This window comes from Hydra vulgaris, chromosome 12 (genome assembly GCF_038396675.1).
Source record: "Hydra vulgaris chromosome 12, alternate assembly HydraT2T_AEP".
Classification (NCBI taxonomy): Eukaryota; Metazoa; Cnidaria; class Hydrozoa; order Anthoathecata; family Hydridae; genus Hydra; species Hydra vulgaris.
Window position 1 is genome coordinate 19,484,370 of NC_088931.1, and position 14,217 is coordinate 19,498,586.

At 28.3% G+C, this 14,217-nt stretch overlaps 1 protein-coding gene across 1 annotated transcript in view; it reads right to left on the minus strand.

The window, feature by feature from the left end:
* LOC100199168 (sphingomyelin phosphodiesterase 4) overlaps window positions 1–14,217 on the minus strand; it is a 66,853-nt gene that overhangs the window by 39,168 nt on the left and 13,468 nt on the right. Inside the window, exon 2 of the mRNA XM_065812460.1 lies at window positions 6,675–6,868. Within this exon, the coding sequence (XP_065668532.1) occupies window positions 6,675–6,868 (194 nt within the window). The remainder of the gene's footprint in view (window positions 1–6,674; window positions 6,869–14,217) is intronic.

A 14,217-nucleotide genomic window follows, 5' to 3' on the forward strand; every position in this document is an offset into this window, starting at 1 on the left:
TTGCACTTTTTGTGGACATTCAACTATACTTAGGAAAAATCTCTTTATGCGGCATGGAAAAATAAAACATGGCCATGATATATGTTTTTAGCTCAATTTTTGAAGCTCAATCATTAAAAAATACTCCTGAGGGAGAACCATAACTCTAGGACACCAAAATAACAAAATGTAAAACACCCTAAAAAAGTCAGTAATAACTTTTTTTCAGATAGGTATACATGATCAAAATTCATGTTTTTAGGGTAACATTTCAAGCTTTATCCATTAAAAATACTCCCATGTCCATCACCATGATTGCACAATAATTCTTGGACACTGAAAGGACACTTTAAAGCATGCAACTAAAAAAAATTTCAGGATTCTTATATAAAGTCATAATACATGTTTTTACGTCAGTTAGATAAGACTTATCTGTTAAAAATATTTACAAGATAATAAAATATATCAAGGACACAAAAAACAACACTGAAAAACACTAAAAAGAGACACTAAAAAGGAAAGTTGTTAACTTTTCTAAAACAATTGCATTGTCACAACATGTTTTTGAAATATTTTTTACTCTTCATGAATTGAAAAAATCATTTAATAATTGTAGGACACCAAAAAGAACACTATAAAGATCCAGCTGAAAAATTTTTTAGGATAATTATATTGGGTAATAGTTCTGCTTTATATTGGGTAATAGTTCTGTTTTTAAGTCAAATTGTCAAGCTTTATCGACTAAAATTTTTTTTTAAATCCTACACTAACTAATTAATATGCGGAAACTATAAATTATAGTATATATCCTAGCATTTATTAGTTATTGCATGAATTCATAAAAGATACAAAAGTCTGACTTCAAAGTTTTTACATAAAATGAAACTTTATGTCAAACTATTAATTTCCACTAGTGACTAGGCTTACTTGTTCTAGTTGCGAACCTTATATAGATGATTCAAATGGGGAAAGAGTCAAATGAAAATATCCAATCTCTTTCTTTATTTAACAAAGACATACATTGTATGAAGGAAAATGGAACTATTGTTGAGCTAATGAAAATCAATACAATGTTAAAGTAAACATTGTCGCTCATAGTTTGGACAAAAAGACTTCAAATATTTATAAAGGTCTTGGAGGTTCATATTGTGATCTTTGTGACCTTCAATGAAACAATGTAAAAATATACAAACAGTTCAAAATGGTTTCATCATAAACAGGGATGTAAAGTCGACGCAACAAACATTTCTTGACTTGGTAAAAAATGACGGGACCATTTTGAAAAAAAAAGGATTACAACATTCCACACAGTCAAACTTCAAGTCCGGTTGCATGTTCAAATGTTAGGTCCATTAAGGTTTTACATGGTTTGCTCGGGAGCTTTGATCATTTTATGAAGGTAGTTGTCCACATGGCGGCAGGTATCTTAACTTGGAAAGAATCTAAGATAAACAAAAACAAAACATTGCTGAAAGAAGAAAAGGCAAAACTACAAGAAATTATCAAGGCAGGAAACAAAATGGGATTTTGCAGAATCTACTGGAAGGAAGGGAATAAGGGGGGGGGGGGGGGTTAAAAAGTATGGTTTCCTTCTTTCCACAATTCTGAGAGCAATGTCATTTTGCAAAAAAAAATTAATATTGAGCTATACAAATAAATATGTTGAGCTAAACATCTTGTTTCTACAAGAATTTTATTGGGCAAGTGTAACTCCAACGCTGTACAAAATTCTTGCCCAAAACTAGGAGTTGATAGAAGTAAATGATTCCACCGGTTTGAAATCTTGAAGTGAAGAAGGATTGGAAGCTAATAATAAGCGCCACAGATACTTCAGGGAAAAACTATCAGAAAAAATTAATCAATTGGTCAATATAGAAGATTGCTTCAAAAGACTTTTGGGAATGACCTATTAGTTGTAGAAAAGCGGAGCAAAGGGCATCTATTATGCAAAAACTGTTTAGATAGAGGGCATTTTAAACACTCATGTATGCAAAGAAGTGCATCAACTGATATTTTAAAAAAACTTTTTGTTTAAAATAAATTATTTTTGTAACACATGCGTATTTAATAATTATTTAAAACCAAATTCTTAGACTTTAACCTCTAGATGGCAATTTTGAAACTCATTTTTTTCAAAAACCGCTAATGGGGCCAACTTAACTTCAGCAAATGAAAGCTTTTATTTTGTAGTTTGTAAACCTTATATAAGGTTTAGTATAAACCATATAAGGTTTAGTATAAACCATATAAGGTTTAGTATAAATCATACAAGGTTTAGTATGACGCCATTAGCGGTTTTTGAGACAATGACTGAAATGTTCAAAAACTACAGCAAAATCATGTGCAAAAATTCACAGTTTTTATTTCACTTGTATGAAAATTATCCAATTTTCTTCCGGAAATACTATTATTGTTAGCCAGAAAAATGTATTTTTATGTAGGCTCTTTATCTCTTATTGTTAAATAATAATTTTCCAAGTTTTAGATCACAAATCTTTGTTTTTTTATCACTTTTTTCAGAGTATACTCTGAAAAAAGTGATGTAAAAAAACTCTGTTGGGTTTTAAAGTGTTTTTCTCTCTTCCAAATTGTTCAACTTTGCATTGCTGTAACTTTTTAAATAGACAAAAATTTTAACTTTTTTTTTTTAACTTAAACCTGCCAGCCATTTAAGTCTACAAAAATTAAGTTAAATTTTAAGTTCAAAACATTAAATATTTTACTGGTCTCTCTTTACCTCTCTGTTAATATTGTTGTTACTGGTGACTTTAATGTTCATCACACTGAATGGCTTGGCTCTAGGGCCACTGACCCTGCTGACACTAAAGCCTATAACTTCTGCATTTCTCAATCTTTTACTCAGATAGTTAACTTTGTGACTCATTTTCCTTACAACCCTAGTCATTGACCTTCACTCCTTGATTTATGTCTGGTCGCTGATTCTAGCTTGTTTTTAGTTTCTCCTTTTTTTTCCTTAAGTGGTACTGAAAATGCAATGATCTTTTTAAATCTTTCATCTCGTACTTCTTTTTTGAACTCACCTTATCATTGCAATACTTACTACTACCCTAAAGTTGATTGGGATTCTTTTCCTGATTTTTTTTCGTGATGGTCCTTGGACTAATATCTTTTCCCTCTCAGCTGAAAAATGTGCCTCCTATGTAATCTCCTGGATTCAGGCCGGAATGGAATTTTTTATACCTTCTTGTCAGTTCCAAGTTAAGCTTCATTCTATTCCATAGTTTACACACACTTGTGCAGCTGCTATATCTAATCGTATTCGTTTTTTAACTTTTTCAAAAGAACAACTCTCTTGAGAACAAATGGCTATTTATTATTGCAAGAAATCAATGTAAAAAGATGTTGCCTGATGCTAAGCTCAATTATTATCAGTTTACTAAATCTCATATCTTATTTCAGAAGTTAGGCTATATAGACATTTGGAAAATCTTCAACAGCGTTGTTAACAAAGGATGGTCTTACATTACACCTTTCATTAAGGGACTAATCTTATTACCTCTCCAAAGAATAAGGCTGAACTATTTGCAAAGAACTTTTCTTCTTATGGCCATTTTCTTCCTTCCATTCCAATTAAAAAGGTTAACCTATTGTTAGACATTCAAATCACTCCAGCTTCTGTTGCTTAAGTCATATCTCAATTAAACTCTTATACGGCTTGTAGATCAGACATTCCTGCCACAGTCTTACAAAATTGTTCTCCAAAACTCCCTTCAATAAGTTCTTTCTTATGGCTTTATTTAAGTCATCTTCAAAGGCCAACACTCTCCTTTATTTCCTGTAACTTCTGGGGTACCTCAAGGTTCTATCCTTGGTCCTGTTTTGTTTCTTATCTACATTAATAATTATCCTGACAACCTTACATCTAAAGTAGCTCTTTTTACTGATGAACCAACTTTATACTCCTGTCTTGATAAAAAGTCTTCTCTTTTTGATCGCTTAGAACAGGCAGCTGATCTTGAATATGATCTCACTTCTGTAACTGATTGAAAAGGCTCACAGTGGCTTGTAAATTTTAACTCCAACAAAACTCAGTTATTTACTCCAAACAACTCTCGCAGTACTGTTGACATTCCTATATTGATGAATGGCAACCCTCTCACTGAGTCCTCTTCTTTACATCTTCTTAGATTACTATTTACTATAGACCTTTCATGAAAACCTTATATACAATTGGTTGCTAAATTAGCATCTGCTAAGGTTGCTTCTCTTTATCATGTTTACCATTTTCTCCCTCCTGATTGGACTCTCTACCTCTAAAAATCTCTTATTTATCCCTGTATGGAATACTGTTGTCATATTTGGGCTGGTTCTTTTAATGATGCTCTTTCTCTTCTAGAACAGGTCAAAAAAAAACGCATTGTAAATGTAGTTGGACCTGGTCTAACTGCTAAGCTTGACTCTCTTTCCCATCGTCATAAAGTTGCATCTCTTTCTCTTTTCTACAAATACTACTATCATGGTCACTGCTTGAAGGAGCTATCATCTCTAGTTCCAATAACTAAAACTCATTCTCACTTGACTCGTCATTTATCTATGTCTCATTCTTTTACTGTATCTGTCCATGCATACTCCAAAAACTTTCTAGTAACTCCAAACTCAATAGTGGTTGCTTGCAGCCTTGTTGGTAGTGAATTAGAATTAAAAAAAAAAAATGTCATCAATCCAGACAAATGCTGTGGAAGACCAAGAATTACTGTTCCAAAAACAGACAACATATTATGCTGTTTGTATGTGAAGGACATACAGATTATAAGCTCACAAATTCTTACTTAACAACCTCCTAGTGGAATTATTAATGTCTGCACAGTTTCAAGACACCTGGTCAATGATCTTTGATAATTTTGTGCTACACCAAAACCATAACTTTCTTTAAAAAAACACAACAACAACAAGGACAATGATCGAACTGTTAAAATGTGGCAATGTGTCACGCAAGTACAAAGAGTAATAGTTTTATTATTATTAAGGTTCTTAACCCAGATACTTTCCCACTTTCCAGATAACCACTTACCTTCACTCCTTAGTTTGTTTTTTCTCTTTAACTCAATATTGTATTTTTTTCTCTTCCTAATCCCCTCCAGTTCAAATCATTCTAATTAATGCATTTTTCTAATTAAAAATGCCTTAATTAGAATAAAACTTATCTAATTTTTCTCCTTTTATCAGATTTCTTTCTGTACTTCATTCATAACTATCTTAAGACTGACTGGGATTCTTTCCATGATTTAATTTTCCGATGAAATTCAAACTTTATATCCCTATGAACAAACAATTTTTTTCATAGAAAAGAGATATTGTCATAGCAACATTCATAGATACATTCATAGCAAATTGAAATTGTCTAATGCTCTCAGATTACTCGTATTTAATCTCAAGAGCTTCAGAGACTTTAATAGTGTCCAATAGTAACAGATATCATTAATATCATTAACAAAAGTAAATCCAATATTCCATTTCTCTTTTATTGGTCAGATCTTATTAACTCTTTTAGGTATAAGGAATAGAGGATAAAGCTTATTTTTTTCAAACAAATTTTTGTTTAAAAATAAGATTATAATTGTGACCGGAACAAATCAACAACTATGTAGAGAATGCTGTATTATGAAACTATTTAATTTTAAATATTTCTGGAAAAAACAACTTGTTTTTAATACCACACTTCTTCTAACAAGAGCTTTATCAACATTATACATTATAAATATTTTCTTCAAACATATCTTGCTGTTGCAACAGCAAGATATAAACTAAAATTCAACAAATTATTTCTAATAAAGAATCCTTTAGTTTAAAATAACAAAGTTTTGTTAATTTTTGCAAATATCACAGTTTTTTTCTAAGAAAAAAACTTTAATATATTGATAATCAGTTAAAAAAGGCATTTAATTTTGAATGTAACTGCATGAGGATCACAGCTATTTGTAATTTGAATAAAATTTTACAGCCAATCACAATGATTATGATATTTCTATATTTATGGCTACATACTAATTTTCTTGCACCTAAACAATCTTCTTTATTTCCATGTAACTTTCAACACCAACCAACCAGTTCAAGCCCTAAGCTCCACTTCAAGCCCCAAACATTACTTCAACCTTTCATAGAGAAAACATACTCAAAACTGGCTACCTGTTCTAAGCAATCAAAAAGTGATGACTAGAACATATGGTAGTATAGAATATATGGTAGTATTATCAGGAAGATCATTACCTTAGACAGGATGAAATCTTTTGGTACTCCAGTAGTTTTTGAAAATGAAGAACATTGCCTATCAAAGACAGCTTAAACCTGCAATTAAAGATTCAATAATTTTAAAAACTTTGCCAAATGCTCCACATGAAAAGCGCTTATGAAGACCAGCATGATACTATCAAAAGTCTTTGATATATTTAGAACCTCACCCCATTTATCAAAACTGTTTAAATTTTCATTTCCTGTAAAATTTTAAAATTATTAAGATAAAAAGCAAAATTTAATTTGTAAAATAATAATAATAATAAAATATAATGAAAACAAAAGCTTATTGTAGAACCTGTAAAATTACATTATTACTAAGTCATGAGTATTGTCACTTCAAAGAAGTAATGAGTATTTTCACATCAAAGAAGTCATGAGTATTGTCACTTTAAAGAAGTAATGCACATGTTTGATGTAAGCCATAGTAATAAATTTGTAACCTTATTTGAGCAAGCAGAGCATAATTGAACAATTTCATCACACCGATGTGACCATGAGGTGTTTGTTTGATGTATAACTGCTGTTAATTTGTTCAAAACAGATGGCTGAGTAAGAAATGGTTGTAATGGATTAGAAGCATTAAACTTTTCAAGATTTGTAGTTGGTTGCGAATAAGCACCAGGAGAATCTACTCCTGAAAAATAAAATCAAACAAATGATCAAAATCAGAAAACTATTTATTATACAAAATTACATTTGTCTAATTATTTTAGAAACATTCAACATAAAATTTTTACTGTTTTACTTATTTGTAAAATAAACAATCAAAACCTTGTAAACTTGTTTTTTATTTTATAACTATATTTAATCAAAAACTTATAACTATTTAGAAAATATAAATGTTTTGCAAAATTTAATATTATTATTAAGTTAATTTAAATGACTACTAGAGTGGACTTTTTTTTAATTTTTATATAAATATCCTACTATGCTATTGTTTTCTACCATATATACAAATGATTACTACCAAATGTAAACTTATCAAAAAAAAGACATCAAAAGTTTAATATCTAAAGAGTTTATTTGAAAAAGACTAATAGGTAGCTTAATGATGACAATAAGTAGCTTAATGATGACAATAGGTAGCTTAATGATGATAATAGGTAACTTAATGATGACAATAGGCAGCTTAATGATGATAATAAGTAGCTTAATGATGACAATAGGTAGCTTAATGATGACAATAGGTAGCTTAATGATGATGATAAGTAGCTTAATGATGATAATAGGTAGCTTAATGATGATAAGCAATTACTAAAACTATTATTTAATAACTTACTATGCTGCAAAGTTTTTTATAAGATATAAAAATAATATTTAATAACAATAATTATCTAATATTTGAAGGTTACATGATATGTTAATCTCGAATGAAACTATATTAAATGTAAAATACACTTTTTTTAAACTTAACTTTTTTACCTTTTTGTTCTGTAATATATATATTAAAAAAAAAAAAAAAATTTCTTTTCATTTATATTAAGAACATTAAATAGTAAAAAATAAAAAAAATTTATCAAAAGCATACAAAAATGTAGCAACTAGGTCTGCTACATGTATGTAAGTAATAACTAACATAAATGTGAGTTTCCAAACAGGACAAATAAAAGTTTAAAGTTTTTCTACTTTTTAAAATTATAATTTGCGAATTATGCACCACATATCTTATATGTGGTGCATAATTTGCAAAAAGTTTACAGGCCTTATTAAAATTATTATAATCCATATATTAGCGAAATTGTTATTTATCATCTAAAATCATTTTTTATGCAATAAACAAACTACCCACAATAATTTTTTATATAAAAGGAAATGTTTCTAGTTGCAGAACTGCCCCTGTTAAATAAAAGATTTGATCATGTTTAAAGATGTCAACGTGCCCACAATGTAGCAAGGAATTTTTTTTTTCATCTTTTTTCCAGCCTTGAGCTTTACAATAAAAGTTTTTGTCACCATATAAAAAACATTCAAAAGCATTATATAATTGACATTTCCAGCATATAATCACAAATATATCCAACACAGCTGTTACTCATGGTAATAATATGCATTTACCATTATTTTTTTAATAAAAAAAATCACAAAACAATACTAAAACCCTACTAATGACTTTTTTAAAAACGCATATAATTAAAATAATTATTAAAACATGTTTTTTTTGAAATTTACTTAAGTTTTGAATCTTTTTTCGAAATAAAAAAATTTATTTGAGTTACTTATTTTAGTTTTTTTAAAGTTAAATTTTAGTGTTTTTTTCAGAGAAAACTCTTCAAATTTTGATTGACAGTTCCTTTAGCAAATAGTAGTGAATAAATTTAAATTTTGTGTGCTTCGGGAAACTACTTGTGGTAAATATCAAAGTTATGCATTAAAGTAAAGTACACAATTGCTTTTTGAAAAATCCCTTTTTTTAAAAAGAAAAAAATCTAACAAACTATGAAACATTGTTTAATATACAATTAAAAACATAGATACAGTATAAACTACTGTTATTCTAATGTGTCCTGTTAAATTACTATATAATAAAAACAAACAATTTTACAGCTTTCTCAAACAGTATTTGAATATTCTCACAGATCTTCTTCTACAGCGTTCTTTTACAGCATTCACAGACCTTTCTTCTACAGCAATTTAAAAAAATTTCTCATATGTTTTCATAGGTTAGAACTGGTTCAGGATCATCACAATTAACCTGCTAATGTTAACAGGTAACACAGTACTACCTGGCTCATGTCTTGCTGCCTTTTAGAGTTTGTTTTTGGATGTTTTTTTAGGATTTTGCTCTCCTAGACAAAAACTAGGCAAATGCAACTGTATAACTCATAACTTGGGATGCCATACATTATCTATAAATGAGTTAAGTTCTCTTTAACTTAAACCATGAATAAAGTAATCAAAAATATTAAACATAAAAATCACCACCACCATCAAACTGCTTCAATATATCCTTAACAAATATTTGTGATTTTTAAATAAACTTTTTATCAGTTCAATCTTAAATCTTGCAAAATTTACCAGATTTAATTGCTCTTTGTGAGACAAATTTGAATTTAGCTGTTTCTTCTTTGGATCTCAGAAGTGATGTCAACTATCCTTTGATCGCAAAGAATCCAATAGTCACATGCTTGACTTGTTTTAAATCTTCTAAAGACTTCTGTCTTCACAAGACAGAACTTTTTTTAGATGTGATTCAGAAATCACATCTAAAAAAAGTGATCAAATTAAATGTGCCCTTTCTCTTTACTCGTCTGTCAATATTGCCAATATTTAGCTCAGCTCCAATCACTGACCCTGCCGGCTCTAAAACTTTTATAGTTCTCAATCTCTTACTCAGATAGTTAACTTTGCTACTTGTTTACCAGGCAACTCTTATCACTTAAATTCATTCCTTGATTTGTATCTTGTCTCTGACTTTAGCTTGTATTCAGTTTCTCATTGTTCTTTTTTAAGTGGTTCGGACCATGCAATGATTTTTATAAATCTTTTATCTCATACTTCTTCTTTGGACTCTACATTCGCACTACTTATTACTACCCAAAAGCTGACTAAAACTCTTTTTGTGATATTTTTCTTGACAATCTTTGGACTGATGGCTTTTGTTTCCCTGCTAATAAGGGCTGTGTATCCTCCTGGATTTAGGCAGTACAGAAACTTTTATTTCTTCTCATCGGTTTTGAGTCAAAAAGCATAACTCTACTACATACTAATAGTTAAATAACTCTATACCTACTTTTGAGTGGTATTTTAATGAAGTAGTTAAGGTTATAAAAACAGCACACTGTTGAAAACAATTTTTTTTTTTTTAAGTTTAAAATGCAAATACATAAATTATGCTCATTATTCACAAACATAATAAATTCTGATAAAATAAAAAAGTTCAAATTTTAATAAAAATAACTTTTTTATTGAAAATTTTTTATGGAAATAATCAAAATATTCAGCTACAGAAAAAAAACTTATTACTTTAATACTATTGTTTGAACTTTTATTTGAATTAAACTATTGTTTGAATTTTTATAACACTCACTTTTTTATTGAAATATTCAAAATAGTTAAAGGCTCAAATTAAGTGATTGCAAATCGCGATATCTGGAAATGCTTCTGGTTTTTATTCAATATTTATATTTATTCAATAAAAAAAAATAATATTGATCTTGAAATTCCAATCTCATTATAAAACCATATTATTTTATAAGATTTAAAATACTTGTATATCTTATTCAAATCTTATTAAATATTATCTTATAAATATAGCTGTCAATATTGCTCATAACTCTCTAATGCAGATATGTATATACAATTAAAGACAGACAATTAAAACTCTCTAAAGCAGATATGTATATACAATTAAAGACAGACAATTAAACTCTCTAACGCAGATATGTATATAAAATTAAAGACAGACAATAAACTCTCTAACGCAGATATGTATATAAAATTAAAGACAGTGGAGTTTAAAAACATATAAAAACTAATTTAAACTACTTATAGTTATTTTAAAACAAAATAAAAAAACTTTAATAACTTATATTAAAAAAATATCTTTTTTATTATTTTTATAATCAATTAATTAATTTCTAATTCAAAACATTTAAACATTTAAATAAATAATTCCTCAAGGTTTCTCCCTAAACAAAAATCGATTTAAATGTTTCATACAATTGCAAATAGTTTTATATAATTTTTTATTGGTTTATTTTTAAATTATCACGCAAATTTTTGGACCTTTAGTAATTTTTTTCAATAACTTTTTTTCATTTATAATGCTTATATTATCTGGTTTCTAAACAAAAAAATAATTAAAATATGTAAGTTTTGACTTACTATTTTTGCAGTAGTAAATTTATTGTTTTGTTTTTTCATTAATTTTTGAAATATGATAAATTGACTGTTTCATTAAAACAGTGTTCATGGCTTTTAATAAACTGAGAATTCGAGGACCAGAAATATTTCCAGATATCTTTGAAGTTTAAAATCAAACCTGATTTTACACTTTAGTGTGACTATTATTATATACTGTTCAATAAGCAAATTTTATTGTTTGGAAAAAATTATTTTTTGTTTAAACCTATAATGCTTTTATTCCACTTTTTTATTTTACTAGAAATGAAATTCTTTGAAAACATTAAAAATATGTACGAAGTGTACATTAAAGTTGTTTAAAAAATCATAAGTGTTGATAACAAATATGTTAATAGCAAATGTGTTAATAACAAATAACACAAGTGTACATAAATCATTTTGTAAAAAAAAAGAAAAAAAATTATTTTACTTAAAATTGCTGGTAAAAAAAATAACCAAAAAACCAAACTTTTTTCTTACAATATTTAAAGTTTTTAGTTTATTACTCGCTGACTTTTTTTAAAATAAAAAATAACTGTTATAGTCTGTTAATAGATAACAGGATAAAACAAAAAATTGTTTATTCATTTAGTTACAGACAAAACACGGTTAAATGTCAAAAAAATAAACAAAGATTTTTGTATTTTTAAAAAACCAGAAATCTAAGAAAACATTTGATAACATTTTCACATAATAACATTTCTATATTGTTTTGAGTTAATTAATCAATTAAACTAATTCAGGTAGTTCAAAAAAGTTAATGAGAATAAAAATCAAAAACACAGTTACAGTAATGCGTTAAGCAGTTTTTATTCATAACAAGACCTGCTACATAAATGATCTTCCTGATAACATTACATTTAAACTCTATTTGCTGACAACTCAACTTTATACTCCTGTCTTGACAAAAAATCTTCTCTTTTCAATCGCTTAGAACAGGCAGCTGATTTTAAATCTGATCTCTCTTCTGTAACCACTTGGAGCTATTTACTGCAAACAACTATCACAATACTGCAACCCTCGGAATTAGGGCCAACATTCAGCAATGCCGACCTAACTGCTGACCTGAAAGTATTTGAGGTCGGCAAAAAATTACCAACCTCGTTTTTATGTTTTATGGTTTGACCTTAGTATCAAATAATTTTTGCCAACCTGATGCTGACCTCAAAAAGATTGAGGTCGGCAAATTATTGCCGACCTCATTTTTCCTAATTCCGAGGGTTGATACTGTTGACATTCCAATATTGATGAATAGCAACCCTCTCACTGAGTCCTTTACTTTACATCTTCTCGATTGACCATTCACTAGTGATCTCTCATTGAAACCATAAATACAATCAATTGTGAAATCAGCTTCTACTAATGCCGGTTTGCTTTATCGTATTTGCTATTTTCCGTTCCACTGATTCCATTCTTGACCTTTACAAATCTCTTATTTGTCCCTGTATGGAAAACTATTGACATATTTGGGTTGGTTCTTCTAATAAAGCTCTTTCTACTTTAGACAAGGTCTAAAAACACATTGTAAATGTAGTTGGACCTACTTTATCTTCTAAGATTGAGCCTTTTCCCTTTTCTACAAATACTATCATGGTCACTAGGGATATGACTTTTTAAGCTATTGTCAGTTTTAATTGATCATAGTTTACAAACTTGAGAAACGATAGTTTTAAAATTAATGCGGTAGTGGTGCAGTGGTAGAGCGCTCGCTTCATCAGCGAGCGCTTGTGAAGCGAGCCTTCTCGGCCTTGGGTAGGTGAATTATTAAAAAAAAATTTTTATAGTCATATCAAATATAGTTTTAAAATGTCCTAAATTATTACACAATACAGAAAATAGTTAGTACCTGGCTGTGTTTTATGTCATTATTAAGTATTTTTTGCATTTCAATGTCTTTTTAATTAATTTTGTATATAAACAGTAAGTTTTTTAAAGAAAAGTATTCTATTAATTTTAAAACATGGAATACAAATTTTATCCATGCTTTTTAGATTTTAGTGTGTCAAACAAATATATTTTATCGATGCTTTTTAGATTCTAGTGTGTCAAACAAATGTATTTTATCCATGCTTTTTAGATTTTTCTAGTGTCAAACAAATATATCTTATTCATGCTTTTTAGATTTTAGTGTGTCAAACAAATATATTTTGTCCATGCTTTTTAGATTCTAGTGTGTCAAACAAATATAACAAAGCTGTTGTTGAGAAATGTTCAAGATTATGGATAAATAATTTAGTCTTATTTGAAAAATCTATAATATCAAGAATGGATCTACCTTTTATTGAAAAAACATTAAATCCATTTAACAGAATACTAAAAAAAAACTAGTATTATTGGACATTATAATTGCCCAACATCATTGAAAAAAGCAGTAAAGAAAGATTAAAGTTAGCTGGTGTCGAAATAAGTCAATTATGGAACAAACTTGGCTTTCCAAGTACTGCTATTAAACCAGTTAGAAAAAAATTGAAAAGAATATAAAAAAACATGACAAGTATCTCTAAAAACCTGGTAAAATAGAATAACTCTCTGTTTTATTGTTCCATACTAAGCCACAAGCCCTAAATGTTGATCACCAACATTAAGGGCATATGGCTGAGTCTGGAAGATGAAAAATTTTATGACATACAATTATTAAGTAACTTTTACTTCTCTCAAACATTTAAATGCCTGTAGTGTGAAAGAAAAATGTTCACCATTATCTAGTGAAAAAGACTTGATAAAATCTTTTAAAATATCTACATTATCAAGAGGTTTTGAACACTGTTTGAACGTTGAAACGTTTTTGAACTTTTTTTTTTTTCCTATTAATTACAATCAAAATTTATCGACAAATTTTAAATTTTATTCTTACAAAACATGCTGTTTAAAAGTTGTGATCTTTTAAAGTTATTTTTTGGAGTTAATTGGGGAATAATAAACTATAAATAATAATAACTTTTTAACGAGAAGAGATTTTTGTATGAAATTTTAAATCTGTCGATTAATTTTAACCTAGTTTAAGATATTATAATTAAAAAAAAAATTTAATTTGAAACCATACATGGGACACAAGGACCCAATATTTAGGTATAATATTGTTTCCAGTCTCCGATCATTACAATTTTTTTTAAAAGCATTCTTATTTTTTCAAATTTAGCC